The sequence below is a fragment of the Musca autumnalis genome, unplaced genomic scaffold, assembly GCF_047663935.1.
Source record: "Musca autumnalis isolate F117 unplaced genomic scaffold, ASM4766393v1 scaffold_3, whole genome shotgun sequence".
Classification (NCBI taxonomy): Eukaryota; Metazoa; Arthropoda; class Insecta; order Diptera; family Muscidae; genus Musca; species Musca autumnalis.
This window is the reverse complement of record NW_027411866.1, coordinates 236,193,155-236,215,292: the sequence shown is the minus strand read 5'-3', so window position 1 is coordinate 236,215,292 and position 22,138 is coordinate 236,193,155. Positions and strand designations below refer to the sequence as shown.

Genomic DNA, 22,138 nt, shown 5'->3' with positions numbered 1-22,138 from the left:
ACTCCCTGTTTCACTCTATGTGGCTTGAACTTCTTGTTTTTGAATTCCACGTATTACTGACGACTGTTTGACAGTAATAAAGGCTTTTGATACCATAACTGTTCTATCATACGGCTTGCTCCGGTTAAAGTCTCGACTAACATGTGTGGAGATGATGTACTGCGCTGTTGTAGTGATGTGCTGCTTACGGAACCCAATCTGATGATGGGCAACTGGATATCTATTTCTGATGCTTGGGAGGAATGGGGCCTCTTGGGTCTTTGCTACGAGCGACAAAAGTGAAATCGGTCTGTATGATTCACCTTTGCCGGTATGCTTGTCTAGCTTCTGTAGCGGGCCCACCCTCTCCATTTTCCAGACTTTCAGCGTTACCATGGAGATTCCATTAGGGCCCAACGCTTTGAATGACTTAGCGTTCCTGATGACATCATCCATTGTAATTTGTGGTGGTTCATTCTCGGCAGGGAGAGATCTGATGCGACGTAGTACCCTTATCTTTGCCCTGTCACTCCCGGAGAACTCGACAAAAAGTCAATTAAATTAATTTGTGCACATATTCGGATTGAGGTTCTATCTTCCTTCATAACATGGTTCGAGATTCACTTAACCGTTACCCACAATTCACTTATTCCGGCCTCAATCTTGCCACTCTTCAGAATTCTTAGATTTAATCACTTGTTCCGCTTATGTTCACCAACAAATCTGTGACAGCTCCCCGCACTGTACCAGACGGTTTATCGGATGGATGTATAGATAGATAGATAGATGTTCAGCAACTTTATCTCGGCACTTCCACGCCTGACCGCTACACCCATACATTCCATGTACGGGTCATTAGAGCCCGGCTCAAACGATATAGGTCTGAATTGAACAGACTGGTGCAAGAGGAAAGCTAAGCCCCCCTCCACTTCTGGTGCGATATTCCATCAGTAATATAACAGTACCTCCGCCGCCATATAATGGTACCTCCAGATTTGACGTATTTTGAAAAAATTAGCTTCATTGTTTGAGCGACCTACCTGTAATTGTACATTTGAGATTCCCAGTGGCCACAACACTTTTCCACAAAAATTTGTCAACATAGACCAACGTCGCCCAAGAATTTCCATCAATGTTTTAGTATGTGTGTATTATGTATGAGTGAAGAAAACAACAACCAAATGATGTTTATTGTGGGCGCCCTCGCTATACTGTCTTTGCAAAGAAGCGCGTCTACGTTTTTAGAACGAACTACCAGCAGTCACAAAACTTCTCCACCAACAATTTTTAATATAGGCCCATGTTTTGGTATAGCCCTTCATATAACGGTACCTCAGGATTTCATCTATTTTGAGGATTTTAACTACTTCTTAGAACAAACTACCTGTAATTTGACATTTGAGGTTCCCAGTGGTCACAGAACTTCTCCACCAAAAATTGTTAACATATTTTGATATAGCCCCCATATAACGGTACCTCTCGATTTTACGTATTTTCAGGATTTTTTGCTAAATTTTTGACCTGTAATTTCTCATTTGAGGTTCCCAGTGGTCACAAAAATTCTTATTAAATATTTATCAACATAGGTCCATGTTTTGGTATAGCCCTTCATATAACGGTACCTCAGGATTTCAGCTATTTTGAGGATTTTCGAAGCATTTTTGTCCGAACTAGTTGTAGTTTGACATTTGAAGTTCCCAGTGTTCACAAAACATCTCCACCGAAAATTGTTAACATATGTCCATGTTTTTGTGTAACCCCCAGTGGTCACAAAACGTCTCCATGTCTGGTTTGTCAGCACCATATCCCTTTGGACATGTCAAATCTCGTGATGTTGATTGAAGTTGTTGACCCGAATACCAAGTCTAGAAATGAAAGGATAACATGGAGATGGTTTGACAAGCTGTTGGGAAGATAAAGAATCTAGTTTACCAAGCATTTTGGCAGGGAATTGCTTCATTTTAACTTGAATTTTATATAAGGATCACTAATTTGGAGGATTATCAGAGCAAGTTTTAGTTCCAACAAACATTGAAATGTAAATACACACATGACAACTATTTTAGCTGGTATAATTTTATTGCATATGGTTTTTTATTGGTTTCCTTTTTATTTTCTTCAAATTATGAGTAATTCAAAAAAATCGTTCTTCAATGAACCCCATTGCTGGGTATCAAATGGGATTGCTGCAATTGTTGTTGTTGCGCCTGCTGCTGTTGTTGTCCTGTAGGACTAGCCCCCGTGGCAGCTGGATTACTCATAACTAAATTTTGTTGTTTATTAGAAAAATCTATACATGATCCAGATGTCAAATCAATCTCTTCGGAATCTGAGCCATCTGAACCCTCGTCTGAATTGTGATCAAGAGCAGCCATTAGTCGTGGATCATGTTGCATGTGGGCATGTAGAGCTTGTGTTAAATGTTGATTTTGCAGATGATGATCTTTGTATAGTTTAAGTTCGGTATAGGTTTTTTCATTTCCTCCTCCTCCTCCGCCATTTGTTTTATTTTGTTGCCCACTTTCAGCTGGATGCATCATGGTCATGTTGCTGTGTTGCGGTGATCCATTGCCCATTGCACCGTTAGGTGTTTCTTTGGGTATTGCAGAATTTGAGAGGTTTTCGGGTGCAGCTTCTAAGCCCGGCGGCATGGGGCCATTTAGGGAGGTACCATTTGGAATGGGACCACCTGTAATTAGAGTGGGTATTAGATTGTGTATGTTTAAGGAGATTTATATTTGTTATTTTATTTACCACTTTGACCCATAACTGGTGGTTGTCCTAGACTTAAACACCTCATTCGCCATGCATCTTGAAGTAACTGTAAACGTGCCTGTTTGCGCCACTTGGCTCGACGATTTTGAAACCATACCTGTAAGTAAATTAAAAGACGTAGATATTAAACTTAAGTCAAATGTTAATAATAACTATAGCTTCGTTCCAGTACTTTTTGAATGGCAAAAATAGTTAAAGAGAGAACAGTCAAATTTGCTCTCAGAACACATATTTTTTCAAATAGTACAGGAACGGAAAATATAGTAAAGTTAAAAAATATGTCAATAATAAAAACAGACGGACGTCACAAAGAAAATATTCGTAATTACAAATAGTGATATCAAATTTATCTCTTTTCTTTTGTGATGGAAGTCTTTTGCTGATCATTTAGATGAACCAGAGTGGACGATTCTTCAAATATCTATAATCAATTATTAAAAAATTCAAATTTGGAACAACAACAACAAGCATAAGAGATCATATTTTAGTAAAATTATCAATTTCCCTCCAGCCAATTTGGCGTTGCCCCACGTACATATGTATATTATGGAGAATTAGACAAAAATCCCAAACATGTATGCGGTTATAATGAATGGATATAAGTTTTGTATTCTCAATATGAAAACAACAATAAAAATGAAGTTAATGATCCCTTTAGAGATTTTTTAAAAGCGCATTTTAATAAAAATTTAAGTTCGGGTAACTCATTCGATAATTTCATCTTTGTCTTTTTCAATTAGTCAGTTTAAAACCATAATTTGCAATATAAACAGCTAATCTTCATTTTGATACGGGGCCACATTCATACATGTCATGACGTTGGAATTCAGTTCCTTTAGCATCTCAACCCTATTAACATTGAAACAGTGCAACATATGACGGGACCACGTAGTGTAGTGCTTAAAACGGACAAGTAATCACACTGAAAATACAAGATGTCTTTGGTTGGGTTGAATTCAGTTCTCCGTTCGGACGTCTCGATTGACTTCTGTATATGATACATTTTAAAAAGAATCGGCTGAGATAGTCCTTTCCATTACGCGATGTAATTGGGAAATGAAACTTTTGGCTTTTAGGAAGCATTTGGCTTGTTTATGCCAATCATTATTCTTGTTGTGGAAACTAAAAACGTTGCGATGCCGTTACTGATGGGTTCTTGCATGAAAATATATATGTATATCTAAAGTCTTGCTCACAATTGCCGCAGTTGAACTCTAAGATTGAAATTAAATTGTTAAATTATAATGCGATTTGCTGAAATTTTTTAGTTCAATACCTCGTATTTTTATTAAACAGTTATTAGCGAAATATGTTTATTTATTGTTAACTGCTTCATTTCAAATTAATTTATTTTATTTATTTATTTTCTATTGATGATTTGTTTCCATGTTCTTTTATTTGTCGTTCTTTCAATAAATGTCAAATATTCTTTCTGACAAATTTCCAACTTTTTACGCAGCCAAATTTGTGTAGTAGAAAATAGCAGAAGAGAAACCCATTCAGTGTTATTTTTGTTTAAAGAGAAAAGCAAGTTTTGCTACTTTTTGTAGTACAGGAACGCATTCTAGGAAATAATTGTAAAAATAGTACTAAATAGTACTATTTTGCAGGTTCTGGAACACAGCTTATAATTTAGGACGTTGCACAGTGGTGGCACTTACAAGAGAAGGTGTGACAAAAATACTTCTAAATGCTATATCGAACTGAAATTGTTATCATTGGGTCATAGTGGCCTAAAAACACTCTACGTAAAATATTGGGGTCCTCGGTCCAAAATCTCGCGAGGTTTCCATGAAACGAATCATCTTGAATTTAAGTATTTTACTGTTACCAAGACATTTGTCAACCAAATTTGCTGTAATCCGGTACCAGGAGTTATTATTGCATTGTAAGCATCCCCACGAAAAATTGTCAGTATTGGTCCATGATTTGGCTTTATCCCCTATGATTTATATATCGATTTATTTGGGCAGATGTCAACCAAATATTCTAAGCGACTACGTTCTTATAATGATCTCAGACTTCAGAACACCATCTTATAAAGTAATGTCTTATCGGTCCACTATTGACCACAGCCTCCATATAGGGTTACCATCCTTTTGTTAGTACTTAATAAGATTTAACCACATTTGTCTGCAGAATTACTTGTAATAATGAATTGTTGGTTCTCAATGCGGGGAAAAATCTCCACTGTTTAGCGTGGTCCAACATTAGGGTGTCCCAAAAATAAAATAAGTTATTTGTTAAAGTGAATACCCTTAAATATTTATTTTCGCGAGTTTTCATTACAACTCTAAGTTACCATGGCCATAGAAATCGCTAATAGTACAAAAACTTTATATTCAAACCAAATTTAGGAAAGGATAATAAAATTACTTAAAAATATTCCAAAAAATATAGATTCAGCAACTAAAAAGGGGTGTTAAACTTTTGGTCATAACTGCCAAAACCGCAAATTTCCGCAAAAAGTCTATACAGTTTTGAAATCAACAGGCGCTAGGCTACAATTTGGCACTAGTGGCCATTTGTTCGAATTTGTTGAAAGTGACTAAAAGTTTAAGGAAATCCATACATCTATATTAAATAATTTCATTTTTACCAATACATATTTTAATACATACATTTTTTAATACATTTTTAAATACATATTTTTCTTCAAAATTAGTCATGTTCATAAGGCATTTTCTCCTTAAGAACCGCGAAAAATGGAAAAAATAAGTTGAGTTTCGAAAAATTTGGAATGCTTTGAAGCTATTTGCATTTTTAAATTTTTGAAACGACGACATGAATTTTTTGATTTTTATCGTTGGGCGCATCCACTGTGCGTTGGTCCTATTCTGACATTTAACCTATTCAGCCCAAGTGTAATATCTTCACATGCAAGTGAAATATATTTATATATAAACAAATAAAAAAGTTTCAGCCAATATTACCATCAGAGACACAAGTAGTGGGATTCTCTAAGGCATTTTGTGGTTACCTACAAAAATCGCTAAAATAAAAACGTAAAATTATGAATGAAAAGTACAAATGAAAGTTGAGAACATTGTTGCTACCGGTAGTACATAGCGACTACTTTATTTTGGTTGTTAACTTACCGACAAACTTTGTTAATTAACGAAATTATAAACATTTTAATTTTAACGATTGTTGTCGATAACCAAAAAATGCGTTAGAGAATCCCACTAAAGGTCTGTAAAGGATACCGACAAAAATCGGTAAAAAATTAAAAATATTTTTTTGTTTCGCCTTATTAAGGCGTAGGTCATTTTTAAAGTTATATTTGAATTAATTTTCTTTTGAGTTGAGCTGTTATGAAAAATTAGGAATCCACTGAAGCCCCACATATTCAAACATTATGCTACGTTTCACGGGTAGTTAGACGGAAGATCAGGCATATTAGAATATTATTTTAGTGGGTGGACGAAGGCTATGTTTGGAAACTAGCATTTTTACCACAAATCATTCGAAAATTGTATATTCGAATTATTTATTTATTTAAATGTTAGTTATTTAATTCCATACATTTCCTATAGTACGACTTGGCTGGTAACCTTATTTTTTCAATGCTTTCCCAACAAAAAGTTTGCCTCCAAAGAGGCAGTTAAATGATATGTACAAGTGATCTGGAAGTGCATCAAATTATGCATTTTCACTCATGATTTTTACAAGAGGGTGACTACGGAAAGAGGCACTCCATTGTACTGCATTTTAACTGACCCTCTGGCACTGCATTTTAACTGACCCTTTGGCATTGCATTTTAACTAACCCTTTTGGGGTAGAATAGGAGGCAGTCCAAAGCACGTGTTTTGATACAGGCATTCTGCGGAAATCGTGCAAGCCATTACAAAATATGCCAGAACAAATAAAATGCATTATTTGTGTAAAACAAAAATATTAGGAACTTTATTACATTAACACAAATTATGAAAATTCTCCATTGAATTCAATCGCAAACATGCGTGTTTCCTCCGCTCTCCATTTGTTCCAAGCTGAACTGTTTTTGCTTCATTTGCTAAATGGGTTGTCTTCCCATCACCAGTTAAGATTTCGACATGTACTCCAACAGCACTCCATTTGGAAATTTTCTTCTCTTGAGTTACGGGAAAAAGGTTCACAAATTAAATATTATTTAGTTTGTATTAACAAATGTTTGAAAATGTTAACACGCTTATCTCTTATTGGAAAATGTATGCCGCTGCCTGTAGAGATGTACCAACTGATTTATGTACGTGTAGGGATCTCTAACAACTGCTAATAATATGTAGCGAACGGAGTGCGTTTTTCACGACTCCGTTTGGACTGCATCCGGATGCTGTTAAATTGTGAGGAATTGGAGTGCCTTTTTCACGACTCCGCTGAACTGCATCCGGATGTTGTTAAAATGTGACAAGTGGATGTGATTCTTTGGATTGCATCCAAATGCGGTTAAAGTGTGAGGACTGGAGTGCCTTTTTCACGACTCCGGTTGAACTGCATCAAAACATGCCGTGACAAAACTAGTCCACATTGCACTACTTCCAATTTATTTTGCTGGGTTATTACTAGACAGCGGAATCCTATGCAAATTCATATATGGTTAGGATGGTCGTAGAGAAAATCTGATTAGACAGAAACTCGTTTTATTACAAAATAAAACGAATTAGGCCCAGAAATCTTTGCATATTTCGCATATCGTGCATATTTTGACATATGTTCACATATCTGCATAAAATGAGCATGTGCAAAACCATATGCAAAAATATATTCAAGGATTTGTGGTGTAAATATCCCACCGAAATGGCTGAAATTTGGTATTTAGTCTTCGTTAGGGGTATGCAACTTTACAACTGAAATCTGTCCGCATAGGTCCACGTCTTCATATAGCCCCCATAGAACGGTACCTACCGATATTCGGTATTTTGAAAGTTGTAGCCTCAGTATCCCACCGAAATGACTTAAAATTGGTATTTAGTCTTCGTTGGGGGTATAAAACATTCCACCTGAAATTTGTCGGCATAGGTCTACGTCTTCATATAGCCCCCATAGAATGGTACCTCCCGATTTTCGGTATTTTGAAGGTTGTGCCCCCAATATCCCACCACAATGACTGAAATTTGGCATTTTGTCTTCGTTGTGGGTATAAAACTTTCCACCTGAAATTTGTCGGTATAGGTCCACGTCTTCATATAGCCTTCATAAAGCGGTACCTCCGGATTTCTGGTATTTTGAAGGTTGTGCCCACAATATCCCTCCGAAATGGCTGAAATTTGTTAGTCCCAATTTATATTGGGCGAGTTTACTTGCGGCAATTGTCATTTTATAGGAGAGAGAGGTGAGGCATATGGTAACCCTTTGCCTCTCAGCACCCTCTCTCACCTACAAACTGACAATTGCCGCAAGTAAACTCGCCTAATGTAAATTGGGACTTATTAAGTCTCCCTTGAGGGTAAAAAACTTTCCACATAAAATTTGTCGGTTTAGATTCAGGCCTTCATATAGCCCCCATAGAACGGTATTTTGAAGGTTGTGGCTGTGGTTATACATTTCTCTATTTTATTGACTTGTCTGAAGAGTTTTGAGTTTATAGGCGAGGGGAATGAGGTAGTGAAACCGCTGTACATGGTTTTCTGTGTTTGCGATGTTGCCCCTTCTATTATTCATTGCAAGAAACTCGCTAGTTTGACCAAGGACTAAGGCAGCTTTTTTCCACTTTTATTTGTATTTGTCCTTCTGTATCAGACGATTTTGATAATCAATATTTGTGATCGGAATCTTTGACAAGTTGGTGGTGGCTAGAACGCTAAGACGCCGGCAACCGTGTCACTTAGTTGTCGGAGTCCAAGGTTCGAATCCCAGCATGACTCATGCTGAAATCATTTTTTGTTTTGCCTTATTAAGGGAAAGTGCTATAATTTTAAAGTGATATCACTTTAAAAATTACCTCCATTTAGAATTAGTTATGTTGGTGGGTAAAAAATGGCAAGCATTTTTTTCAATTAAAAAGTGTTCTTAATCTACAACGAATAACGGTACAAATTGGGCCTTAAGACCCCGACACATAAGAAGGATGGCATTCTTGCTGACGTCATATCTGATAAAAGACTAAAGACCAAGTTCGACCTAACAAAAAGATTTCAGAATCACATTTGAATTAGGTCGAACTTGGTCTTAAGTCATTTAAGAGGTATGACTTAAACAAGAATGCCACGCTTCTTATGCGTCGAGGCCTTTAGAATTCTTGTATTTAATTCAGAAAAATTTTCTGAACATGTTCCCACTGGCAGAACCAAGGCCAGTTTAGTAAAAGTGTAATAAACATGGTTTAAAATCCAGCATCTAAAAACATTAGCATTAACAGTTGAAGTGTACAGTTCAACTGCTACACAATATTGACACACACGGCTAAATAAGCAACCGAACGCATATTTATTTTTGTGCATTTTTGCTTATTTGGTTTTTAATCTTTTTTTCGTTAATCATAATTGACAACCACGCCACATAGTTAGCAGTCGGCTGACCATACGTCGCAGCGAATTAGCAACCGAGGGTGATTTTGTGATTAGAGTTGCCAACGCAGTAATAAAAAAAGGTGTCATTTAATGTCAAAAGAACCTAAAGAATACTAATTACACTGTGAACCGAAATTTTGGGGGGTGGAAAATTCCTTTTCGGGGTGAAAGCCCTTGATGAGTATATACAGAACCCCAAAGGGCAGATCCGCCGTGAGTCGAACTTTTGAGTTATGGCGTGATGAATTTTTCACTGGGGACCCTATAAGCCATCAGAATCGATTAGTTGTCAATGAGAGCCGTACCTAAAATTTTCTGAGCGACATTTTTGCAGAATATGTCGAAGCTGAAAAATGTCATCTTCTGGTACTTTTATTGCGGTTCTTGAAATAAAGGACGAAAAGGACATGGAAGGAAGCGAGTTAAAAAGTCGAAATGTTCTACGAAAAAGTTCCTCATTAGATTTGACTGAAGACATGTCATATCAAAAATAAGGCAAGGCAACAGCGAACAAAGATAGAACGCTAATTTCTGATGGCTTATAGGGTCTCCAGTGAAAAATTCATCACGCCATAACTCAAAGGTTCGACTCACGGCGGATCTGCCCTTTGGGGTTCTGTATATACTCATCAAGGGCTTTCCCCCCCAAATGGAATTTTCCACCCCCCAGACCTCGAGCTCCATTTTGTTGCACAGTGTTATTATTGTTTAAAAATAAAACAAGTAAAAAAGTGTCAGTCGGCTTTACCGACAGATATATGTATACCCTCAGCCAATGTGAAATGAAACATTCACCCATATCGTCCTAGCATTTTAGTGACATTCTTTTAAGTATTGGGGAGAAGTGCCGGAAGTTGTGGACCGGTATTACCCCATGAAACCAAGTTTGGATATAATATGACGAAGACCAAATGTTGGACCAAATCGGTTGAACAGTTCGAGAGTTATCGTGCACTCCGACAGCCACATATGGTGACATAGGGATTTTTTACACATTTCGGTCTGTTTTCCTAAGAAATATGGATTTGCCCCTGAAAAAACTTTTAGGATGTGCAAAGTATAGATTACATCGGTCACTCCCTTCAAGAGTTATCGTGCGCACAATTTTTCTGAACATTTTTGAAGTTTTGTGGGGGAGGTACCTGTGGGGGAGGAGTGGCCCGTCTTCGAATTTAAACTATGTTTTGATAAAATATGACGAAAGCCAAATTTTGGACCGAATCGACAGATCCGTTCGAGAGTTATCTTGGTCTCCAACCTCTACACATGGTGCCATAACGGCTTTTTGCACCTTTCATCCATTTTCTCAGGAAGTATGGACTAGCCCCTAATGAAACTTGTACCATCGTATGGTGGGAAGTGAATACAAGTTGTTGCAGCAAAAATCAAAGCGATTCGAGAGCAGGTCCTAAACTGAACTTATCCGAAATTTTGTGTGGGAGGTACCCGACGGAGTGAGCTGATTGAGTCCATATTGGAACCTCATCTAAGTCTGGTAGACATTTCACGATGTGAAAAGTGTGGACCAAATCGGTTACTCCCTTCAAGATTATCCGGAGATACCGGAAGGAGTGGTAAATCGGTCCACTACGGCTCATCTTCGAACTTAAACTATGTTTGGACAAAATATTACCCCTTTTAAAGAGGTGTATAATATCTTTCGAACAAATTATTATTTTTTAAATCGGTTCACAAATGGCTAAGTTATAGTAGTTTAAGTCCGAAAATCCCCAATATATAACTGAATTTCTCACAATTTTCAACATAAATATTGAACAAAACAAAAAAACATAATTTGTGAACATTGAAAAATGGGATTACCAAAGCAGGACTATAGGAAAAGTTTGGAGTTTCAATTAACTGACATAATTTCGCATATACATTTATCTAATGAAGTTCGATATATATACCAGTTACCAAGCTTTGCCTTCGTCTGCCACAAAAACAACATCCTAATACACCTGAAGATCGGATTTACCACCCGTGAAACGTAGTGTAATGGTTGGATGCGTGGGACTTCGGTAGACTCCTAATTTTTCAATGTATCTCTAAAGGCCTAACAGCTCAACTCGAAAGAGAATTAATTAAAAAAAACATAATGGGGGTTATCATGAATGAAATTTCCCCGTGAGTTTTGTATTTCCGCCGTTGCAACTTAAGGGAGAAAGTGAAAAAATTCACGGGGAATTGCCATTCATGATAACCCCCAATATTTTTGAAAATTATGAGAAATTCAGTTATAGTTTTTTGTGGGGTTTTTCAGATAACTTGTTCAAAAGATATTATTCACCCCTTTAAAAGGAAGAAGGATCAATAGAAATCCGTTGTGAAAAAAAGAAGATATGTCCGTTTAAATTTGAAAATGTAAGAAACCCAGATTTTCACTATTTTACCGTTATAAAAAAAATAAAACGAAGTGATACAAACGAACTAAAGGCATTGTCGTTGTCCATGGATCCCAACACCATATAATTTTGCATCAGAACACTTGAATATTGTTCTGGTCAACTTTTGTAGCACAGTGCCATTTATCGACATTTTTCGAAAAGTTTGCACCTTCTCAAGGCCAAAACTGCCTGAAGGAGCGTTCCAATGCTTCTGCGATGCATTAGAGAGTTCTTAGCTACTGTCTTGGCTACACTTGTTATCCTTGTGTTCGATCGAAAATCTCAATGGTTTGGCTGCTATATGGCAAAATGTCCAAAAAACGTGGATAAAAAATTTAAAGTCAAAATCGGGAGGCTCGATTTTCACGATAGACCTATGGTCTAGTAGACTTTTTTGCTCAGTTCAATCCCAGGAATAAGAAACGCGAAGGGCCCATTAAGGTTTTCAAATCGCCCCGGCCTACTGAGGGTATAAACATATATATGGTGAAAACCAAAAATGATGAATCCGAGTTTCACCCATTCAGAATTCGCGAACTTTTAACTGTTATTCTATATAGTATGATATACATTCTTTAAAATAAAGTGTTTTAGGAGGGATCCCATAATATCGACCATTAAAATTAATTTACGTGGCAGCTGCGTTTGCATCAATGTAGAAAAATAGGTAATAATGGGTTGAAGCCAACAAGTTTTTTATGCTCCCTTTCGATTTCTGGCTTAACATTACATTTTATAGACATATGCCCAAAGAAAGACTCAAAGAATACTTCATGGGCAATATGATACTAGTGTATCATTTATCGGTATATCCACTGCATCCACCTAAAATTGATGCTGACATTTTGAAGCCGGAATTTCGGGGTTTTTTGATTTTTTTTTAATAATTCGGATGCGCAACAAGATAATATTCAAAACTCATAATAGGATTATAGAACTCGTGATTTTACGTCTTTTAATGCATATCTCATGAGTGTGCTCCTTACATCATCCTAGTAATTGAAGTCTAAAGGCCAATATTTCATGCGTGAATTTAAAAAAAAAACTATTTTTTGCGTTTAAAATTTACAAGTGCCATTCAATTTCCTTTATACCCCGCGAGAAATTAGTTTTTTTACGCGACGGATGTAATGAGACCTTCCGCGATCAAATCCATCCACTGAAACCGCGGATATAGATAGCTTGGAAATACGAAAATCGGCAAAAATTTATTTTGACAAATCGGCGTATTAAACCGCGATTTTCTTTAACATTTCTTCCATAAATGGAATCCTTTTTTTGCATTGTGTGATGCAACTGGCGGCACACTTTGACCGCTGAGTGAAACATCGAAATATGCATTGACATTTAAAGAGATTGATTCGCTGTATCCAAAAACGGATGCGCATCAACTGATTTGCTATAATATGCAATTTATGTACCCAATCTCCATAAATTTGGTATTTAAATTATTTTTTGAGGGTTTGTACGGACTCTGTGACAGGATAATTTGGATTTACTTCAAAATTTTTTTATCATTTGTTGATTTTCCGTAATAATAATTGATAATTTTATTTCAAAACGGAAAGTACGCCCGCATCCTCTAGAGAATTTTGTCAGCTACAATATTTTCTTCAGGCCCATCTCGATAGCAATTTTCAAGAAAAAGTCGTGAAAACCTAAAAAAAAACCTTAAACACCTGACCAAAATTTTGAAAGTTCATGTTATAGAAAATGCCTTATTTAGCAATGATTTAAACCTTATTTTATAAATAATTTCCATCACTATTTTTTTTTAATTAAAATGACGTAAGACTTCTTGAACAATTTTCCCTTGTTTTCAGAACTTTTTTGACAATATATCAGAGTTAATATATGTTCAAAACAATGAATATATTAGTAATCACATATACTTTTGGGTGTATCATTTATCAAATAACTCACAACTATGAATGTTATGTAATTCAGTGATATCACTTCGGTAAGACCAATATAAAGAGTATATAATCGGAACCCTTAGAAATATCTTAACATTTAATTTATTTGTTTACCTTTCCTTTGTTTACTACACTCTAAATTATTTGTTGAAAATTGCAATGAAAAATCACTGTGATTTTTTGTTGATTTTTTAAGGGGTGTGTAATAATTAACAAATTATAGAGCAATTTATAGAAATGCCTGATTTCAAACATAAATTATTGCAAAAATTGGATTTGCAACAGAATGTGCTTGAAATTAAACACAAACTTCGTAATTTCAAACATAACGTGTTGCAAAAACTGTATTTCAACAGAATAAGCCTAAAATTAAACACAAACTGTAGTAAAATCACAACAAAAAGTGTGTATAACTCCAAAGAATTAATAACAACACACAAAAATACGTGCTCGCGCTTAGTAGGGACTTACGACCTTTTCCTACAATTTACGGACGTTTTTAAAATAAAATATTTATACTTTACAAAACCATGTGGAAAGGGTATTATAAGTTTGTTTCGTCCAATATCCGTGTAACATCGCGAAGTATTCGTCGTAGACCCCTCCCCTTGCCATTTTTTCATATCTTGACGAGATAAAGCGATCTAGCTATGTGTGTCCGTCCATCCATTAACAATTGTAATAAAACTCCAGGCCTCAATTTTGGACCGATCGTCACGAAATTTTGTGGAGAGATCGGGTTCCGACCAGAAGTGACCCCATTAGATGTTGGTTATGATCGTATGATGTGAAATGGACCAAACCTACAATTTTTACTCGACTTTGTAGCTGTCCTGTAGATCGCAGTAATATTCCGATCGACGCGAGATTTTAAGAATGATATGAGTTTAAGACAAAGTAGAAGCTTGCAATTTAACATGGTGATGAGATAATTATTAGAGGGTTATATGTATATAATAAAACTTACTTAAAACTTACGAACGATTCTGTTTCCCCAATCCTGGGTGCATACTTTAGCAAAAAGACCCGACCACTCCCACTTTCTTAAATATACAAATCAATGGAAATACCAGATGTTATGCATATCGAAGCTTTGGTCTTATTGGAAAGCAAGTGTTTAGATTAGAAGGCAACATATCGATAGCTATAGTTTCATCAGGTATATAAGATATATTTTAAGAAGGTGGACACAGTCGACATGCCTCAAGTCATCAGTTATTTGGTGGTATGTTAAAATTGCATATCGACACCAACATTTCTGAAGATGTTTATACCCTCCACCATAATATGGAGGGTATAATTAAATTTGTCATTCAGTGTGTAACATATCGAGTAAAATTCTAAGTCAGTATAACCATGAGCGTCTGTCCGTCTTTTGAAATTAAAATACAGCTCGAAATTTTTAAGATAGATCTTCGTGATTTGGTATAGAAGTTTCTATTACTTCTAGGATGTTTGGTATTGAAAAGGGTGTATATCGGTCCACGTTTTGATATAGCCCCCATAGAACGGTACCTCCTGATGTTCGGTATTTTCAAGGTTTTAGCTTCATTATCCCATCAAAATGACTGAAATTTGGTATTTAGTCTTCCTTAGTGATATACAAATTTCCTCTAGAATGTTGCCTGTATAGGTCCACGCCTTCATATAGTCCCCATAGAACGGTACCTGCCGATTTCCGTTGTTTTGAAGGTGTGGCCTCAATATTCCACCGAAATGCCTAAAATTTGGTATTTATTCTTCGTTTGGGGTATAAAACTTTCTGGTGGAGGGTATAACATGTTCGGCCTGGCCGAATTTAACGACGTTCTTACATGTTATTGATAGTCACTTGAATATTGCATATTATTTTTACAATTTTTTCAATATATGAGGTATTTGAACACATACAGCATCCCAATTTTTGTCAATGAAGAGGCCAGACGTTCATCTTTCATAATCAGTTCGCTTATGGGGGAAAATAGATTTCAAATGTATATTTTCGTTGCAATATAGAAATTATCACATTTTTGTTCAAAAGTTTGGTCCACAGGCTCCGACAAATATCATCCGATTATCATCCAAAAGTGTAGGCTAGTTCTTTACATTGTACCCCAACCATGGATGATATTAAACATTATATCTGATCTACATTAGCTGTTGTATTCTTTTAAAGTATACATTTTCCTGTGGACTTACGACCTTTTCGTACTCAGATTTGTACGTTTTGTTGACTTACGACCTTTTCCGACAAGGGCAAAACAAATAGAAAAACGCCACATACTACCATTTTCTTTGTATCATACGACGTGTTTTGACTTGTACTATCATTCTGTAACAAAAACGCGATTTCCAAAAAAAGTGGACTTACGAGCTTTTCCGACGGAGCAGACGATATGTATTCTATAAAAACAAAAGAAATTGTGTATTTCGGTGCGTGTTCGCAAAATGCAAAAAGTGTACAACAACTTTAATTCTTATAAATCGCATTGTGATCGTAAACTATATCTGGTTTATGTAGATGTCCTATTCCGCTTTTATTTATTTTTATAAGTATTTTGAGTTTATTAATGAAATAAGTTAAGTTTTTGTTGCAAAAATAAAATGAATTTTCCCTTCATATTGAAAATGCAGTTTTATTAAACACATTTAGAAATAAAACATACTCTTTCTGAAATGTATACACAAAAGTGCTTAAAATTACAATAAAATGTGTCTAAAATCGCTACAAAAAATGTGTAAAGTTTTAAACACATTATGCGTAAAATCTTACAACAACAAAGCTGTTGAAAATTACGCATTATTGTGTCGTATCTTGTTGCCTATCATTATCATTGTGAAATTCAACAGAAAAAGTTTAGAGTGTACTTCACAAAAGTTCAAAATCACTACTTATGAAAAGAAAATGGGATTAGTAGAGAATTGATTTATGCAGATTTATGTCGCCCAATCGTGCATCTGTCAATAGACTATTTTGGCGTCCAATCGTCGGACTTCTCTTATAGAAATTCTGGATTCCTATCGTGGATTTTCTCATAAATTGATCAAAAATTTTAGCAAAAATTCGTAAACACAATTTTTTCCAATCTACTTTTTTTATACTCTCATCGCTTTGCTTTTTTGCAATAATTGTTCTCGGAACAATACAAGTTTTTGTCGGGGACAAGTCTATACTTCCAGAGAAAATGGCCCGAAAGCTGTAAGGAACACCTACGGCCATCATGTGTAGTGGCTGGTGCGCACGACAACTTTCGAACCGGATATGGCTTTGGTCCAAACATTGTTTATAGCAATATTTCTGCGAGCCGTATATAAAGTTCGTAGAAGGTGATTTTCGGTCTACTCCTTCTGGTAGCTTTTGGTTAAATGATTTTGGTTGTGTAGCCGCTATTCGATATGTCCATAGATTAAAGTTTCAGTTCACACAGGCTCAGGGTATATTCCTGTAAGCAAAGCGGTCTGATACTTGTTAAGATCTTGACGAATCTGAATCTGTTTCCGATCAGTTTGTTTTTCTTTTTTGATTTCGTTTGTCGTTATAAGGTCCTCTGCCAAAGAAGGAAAAAGGAACAATTATAGAAATGTGCATCCATTGAAAGTACTTCCCAAAATACAATTCAAAGAGTAATCGACAGAAAAATCCCTGAAGATGAAATTCAATGTAATTTCTAAATATTGGAAATAATATACAATAAATAAAATATAAACATTGGCGTCTATCTCAATAATCTTGATTTTATTAACATTCGAAAAGTCGGACAAAACATAAAAATACGACAGAAAAGTCCTTTTTTGTACAATAGACATTTACTAATTTGTAGGAAGAGACTATTTTCAAATAATCTCAACGGAGAACACTGCAGTGGAACAGAAACTATATCATAAAAAATGGTTGATATATTCTTTTTTGCAAATTTCAAACATAATAAAGGACACTGTGGCACAAAAAGGAGGTGAAAATCTGGGGCAGAGATAATTCTTTTTGGGGATGAAATCTCTTGGTGAGTATATTAAGAATCCCGAAATACAGATCCGCCTCGAATCGGACTTCCTAGTTATGGCGTGATGAAGTTTCTGCTGAAGACCTTCTTTTTGGGGATGAAATCCCTTGTTGAGTATATTAAGAATCCCGAAGGACAGATCCGCCTCGAATCGAACTTCCGAGTTATGGTGTGATGAAGTTGTCTTCAAATTGTCTGAAATTAGCGTTATATCTTTGTTAAATATTGTTTTAGCTTACTTATGAGCTGGCATGTCTTCAGTCAAATCGAATGAGGATTATTTTCGTAGAGCATTTCGACCTTCTAACTCCCTTCCATCGATGTCCTTTTCGTCCCTTATTTTACGAACTGCTATAAAAGTATCACAATATGACGTTTTTCAGCTTCGAAATGTTCTGCACAAATGTCGCGCAGAAAATTTTAGGTACGACTCTCATTGACAACTAATCGATTTTGTCGCGTTTTCATGGTCATTTTTTACATTTACCCGGTTTTGTTCAGAAAAAGACTACATTTGGCTACGTCGGTGATTTGTGAATATTTTAAATTGAAGCTTTTTATACCCTCAGCATTTATGCTAACGAGGGTATATTTTCATACTGGCAAAATGTGCCTCATCGAAATAATGGTTTTTGACCCCAAGTATGTTTGGACGAAATCCGTTACAGACAATTTGGAGTTGATTTTGCCATGTCCGTCCGTGTCTGTCTGGCTGGCTGGAGCGCACGATGACTCTCAAACGTATCAACCGATTCGGTTTAAAATTTGGCTTTCGTAACATTTTGTCCAAACTTAGTTTAAGTTCGAAGATGGATTATATGGATCCACTCCTTCCGTTACCTCCCCATAAATGTTCTGAACATTTTTTGAACTTTTATGGGGGAGGTACCGGAAGGAGTAACCGATTTGGTCCATACTGTGCACATCGTGAGATTTCTACCAGACTTAGATGAAGTTCCAATATGGACCCAATCGGCCCACTCCTTCGGCTACCACCCACACAAAATTTCGGAAAAGTTCAGTTTAGGACCTGCTCTCGAATCGCTTTGATTTTTATTGTAACAACTTGTAATCACTCCCCCCCATACGACGGTACAAGTTTCGTCAGGGGCAAGTCCATACTTCCTGAGAAATAGTCTGAAATGTGCAAAAAAAAACCCTATAAGACCGTTTGTAGTGGTTGGAGCGCAGTATAACTCTCGGAAAGGATCTGCCGATTCGGTCCAAAATTTGGCGTTTGTAATATTTTGTACAAACTTAATTTAAGTTCGAAGATAAGACATATGGGTCCACTCCTTCAGGTACCTCCTCCACAAAGGTTCAAACATGTTCGGAAATATTCTGCGCTCGATAACTCTTGAAGGGAGTGATCGATTTGATCCATACTTTACACGACCTAATATATCTTCCAGATATAGATCACACAAAACTTCGGATAAGTTCACTTTAAGACCTGCTCTCCAGTCACTCCGATTTTTGTTGAAGCAACTTGCATTCGCTGTCTCCATTACGACGGTAAAAGTTTTTTTCAGGGTCAAATCCATACTTCTTGAGAAAACAGCCCAAAAGGTGTAAAAACCGCCTACAGCAGCATATGTAGTGGCTGAAGAGCACGAACGAAACTATTGGTCCAAATGTTGGCTTTTCTCATATTTTGTCCAAACATAGTTTCAGTTCGGAGCTAGGCAATACCGGTCTACAACTTCCGGTACTTCCCCCCAATATTTAAAAAAAAATGTCACTGAAATGCTATGCACGATATCTCTTGAACGAGCTGAGGGTATATCTCTGTCGGCAAAGCCGACTGATACTTTTTTACTTGTTAATGGTGAATTATGTGTGTGGTGAAAATAGAGGTGCCCGCGTGCCCTTTTTTACTGATAGATGGTGTAAACATATTTTATGTCTTAAGCCATTATTTCAATCTGTAGCCAATAAGAGTATAAAAATCGAGGAAAAATCTGCGGGCCAATCTGTGTAGACGTAGATTATCGATACAACTTTAGATCTGTCAAATCACCCTTCGTCAGATAGTAGGCAATAAAAGTGCTTTTGGAAAATATCCGGATAACGGTGCATCCATAGAGGTGTCCGTTGGAATAGCACAAAGCCACTAAAACAAGAAAGTTCCACTAAGAATGCACAATTTTGAAATCAATTTCAATAAAATTAATTTCTTTTGTCGTTTTTATTTGTTCGTTTATGGGATCAACTTTTTATTTATAGTAAAACTTTAAATTTGTTTGCATTTATTTTATTTTGGACATCAAAAGGCAATCACCTGTACACGAGCTTCACTTAAACTAATCCGCAGAGCAACTTCTTCACGTAAAAACACATCCGGATAGTGGGTCTTTTGAAATAACGCCTCCAATTCTTGTAATTGTTGTGGAGTAAATGTTGTGCGATTGCGACGTTGACGACGTCGTCCGAACATATATTCCGTCAGAAGATCACCAGGTAAAGGTGATAAAAATGGTCCAGCCATAGTAATAAATTTCAAATCTTTTTATTATTGTATATTTTTAAATCTGAAGAAATAACCGTTAAACGTTCTTTTATCCTGGTTAAACCGTTCGTTCTACGACAACATGTAACACGTAACACGCTCGCAACATAACTGTTCATAGGCCTTAATATGGTTTGCCTTTTTATTATTTTGCTAATATTATCAACGTTGTTTTGTCGTCATCATCGTTTTGTTAGCTGCAGTCGAATTTGTATTTGCATATCCTAACATCAGCATCGTCATCATCACCATTGTCGTCGTCGTCGTCCTTTCGGTTTTCTGTTATTGTTCGGCTATTATATTTGCGCGGGTGGTGATGGGCTGTTTTGTTCTTCGTGTATTTTTTGATGATTATTAGTAGTAGCATCACCAAGTAGTATCAGCAGCAGCGCAGTAACCGCATTCCGAAATGAACACGAACAATGAACGATTACAAAGCAATTCAGTCCTTTAGAATTTGCGCGCCATATGCAAATTTATTCTGTTATCCTCTTGTCTGAGGTGGCTGGCTGGCTGGATGCTGTTTGTTTTCCCTGCCTGGTCTGCCTGGTTGACTGCCGGAACAACTGACTGGTTGGATGGCTGGTTGTTGTTGAGTTTAACTAAGTGGATGGATGATGCTTCTGTGTGTTCTCAGTTTTCATTTGTTTTCCCCCTTCTGCTTGACAGACTTTTTGTTTTGTTCATTTTGTTTTGCAACCAATTAAAATTTGTTGTCCCGCATCCTTCTTTTATGTGATTCTCTCATTTAATTTTGGCATAATCATCTCTTTCACTTATGTGACACGTGCATTAGACATCAAACTCTCTTTGCATAATTGTGTTGTTCTCTTTTTTATTGAGACACCAAAGGTATGGTGTTTGATTGTTTTAGACCTCCAAAACTTTTCTACCTTCAGACTATTGAATGAATGGTCAACCATTGGAGGCCAAAAATGGTCCCAAATATCCAGATTGAGTATTAAGTATAGAGGATTGTTTGTCTTAACAATTGGACTAGAGAATTGTTTAATAAAGTCGTGATTGATTCGACCTTTCCATATCGAAATATTTGTCTCAATGATAAAACTAGTATGTCAACTCCTTGCCCCACAAAAGTCCTAAAGCAATCCCTCGGCAGCGGGTTCTTTCGTACCAGATTTACATGGAACCACACTACACCCATGTTCCGGCTAGCGGCTGCCATCTCAGTGTACACTTGTTTGTACTAATATTGTTTTCTGTGTTGGGAGCAGCATATATCGGAATGCCTGCTCCGGAAAACTCAGAACCAATTTATTTGTGATCAGCTTGTCACATCCGTATCCACCACACTCACACGGTGAGATGCAGTGGATGACGGGAGTGGAAGCATCTCAGTGGTTGTTCTGGACTCGTTCATGCGAGGGACTACGACAAGGATTATGTTGCTGCATGCTGCCTGAGTGAGTCGTCGTCAGCAGAATACGCGACGCTGCCGCATTGCTATCATCAGTAGGCGCACAGCGCAGAATCGTTGTTGTTCCAATCCCTGAAAATGTATCCTTTTTGCAATTAAATTGCAATTGAGTCCGAGGTAAGATCGAGGAGATAGTGGATTTCATGAGTAATTTACAGCGTGATGGTTACAACGCACTGAGGAAGGATTGCACTAGAAGTGTTCAATATAGGCCTATCTCGATTGAGCCTGACTCTAATGAACTGCCGAGGCAGATTTACTGAACGTATACATCCCGCTGATAAATAGCTGCACTCCAGGTTATAGGCCCAATATTATCCCGTTTTTGGAAGATCATAATCGTCTGGTCTTGGGGGACTTAAATGTTCATCAGAAACGACCACAGGGGTATTGTGCTGGCTGAGTAGATTGAAAGCTCTACGTTTTGCACAGTCAATGAGGACGCCCCTACCAAAAATAGGGGAAAGAGTCACTGTTCGTCAGACATAACCATCGTGTCACCTGTCCAATCGTTTTTCTTGGATCAGATAGCAGTTAGGTGAACGTATACATACCGCAGATAAATAGATGTACTCCAGGTTATAGGTCCAACATAAGCCCGCATTTGAAATGTCATAACCGTCTGGTCTTGGGGGATTTTAATGCTCACCATGAGTTGTGTC

At 36.7% G+C, this 22,138-nt stretch overlaps 1 protein-coding gene across 1 annotated transcript; it reads right to left on the bottom strand.

Moving 5' to 3' along the window:
* Window positions 1-2,039: 2,039 nt before the first annotated feature.
* Window positions 2,040-20,155, bottom strand: LOC141397245 (uncharacterized). Its single transcript, XM_073973343.1, has 3 exons — window positions 19,811-20,155; window positions 2,734-2,851; window positions 2,040-2,668 (listed from the first exon to the last, which is right to left on the bottom strand). The coding sequence occupies exons 1-3, from the start codon at window positions 20,015-20,017 to the stop codon at window positions 2,130-2,132; spliced, it is 864 nt and encodes a 287-aa protein (XP_073829444.1). The 5' UTR covers window positions 20,018-20,155; the 3' UTR covers window positions 2,040-2,129.
* Window positions 20,156-22,138: the final 1,983 nt, after the last annotated feature.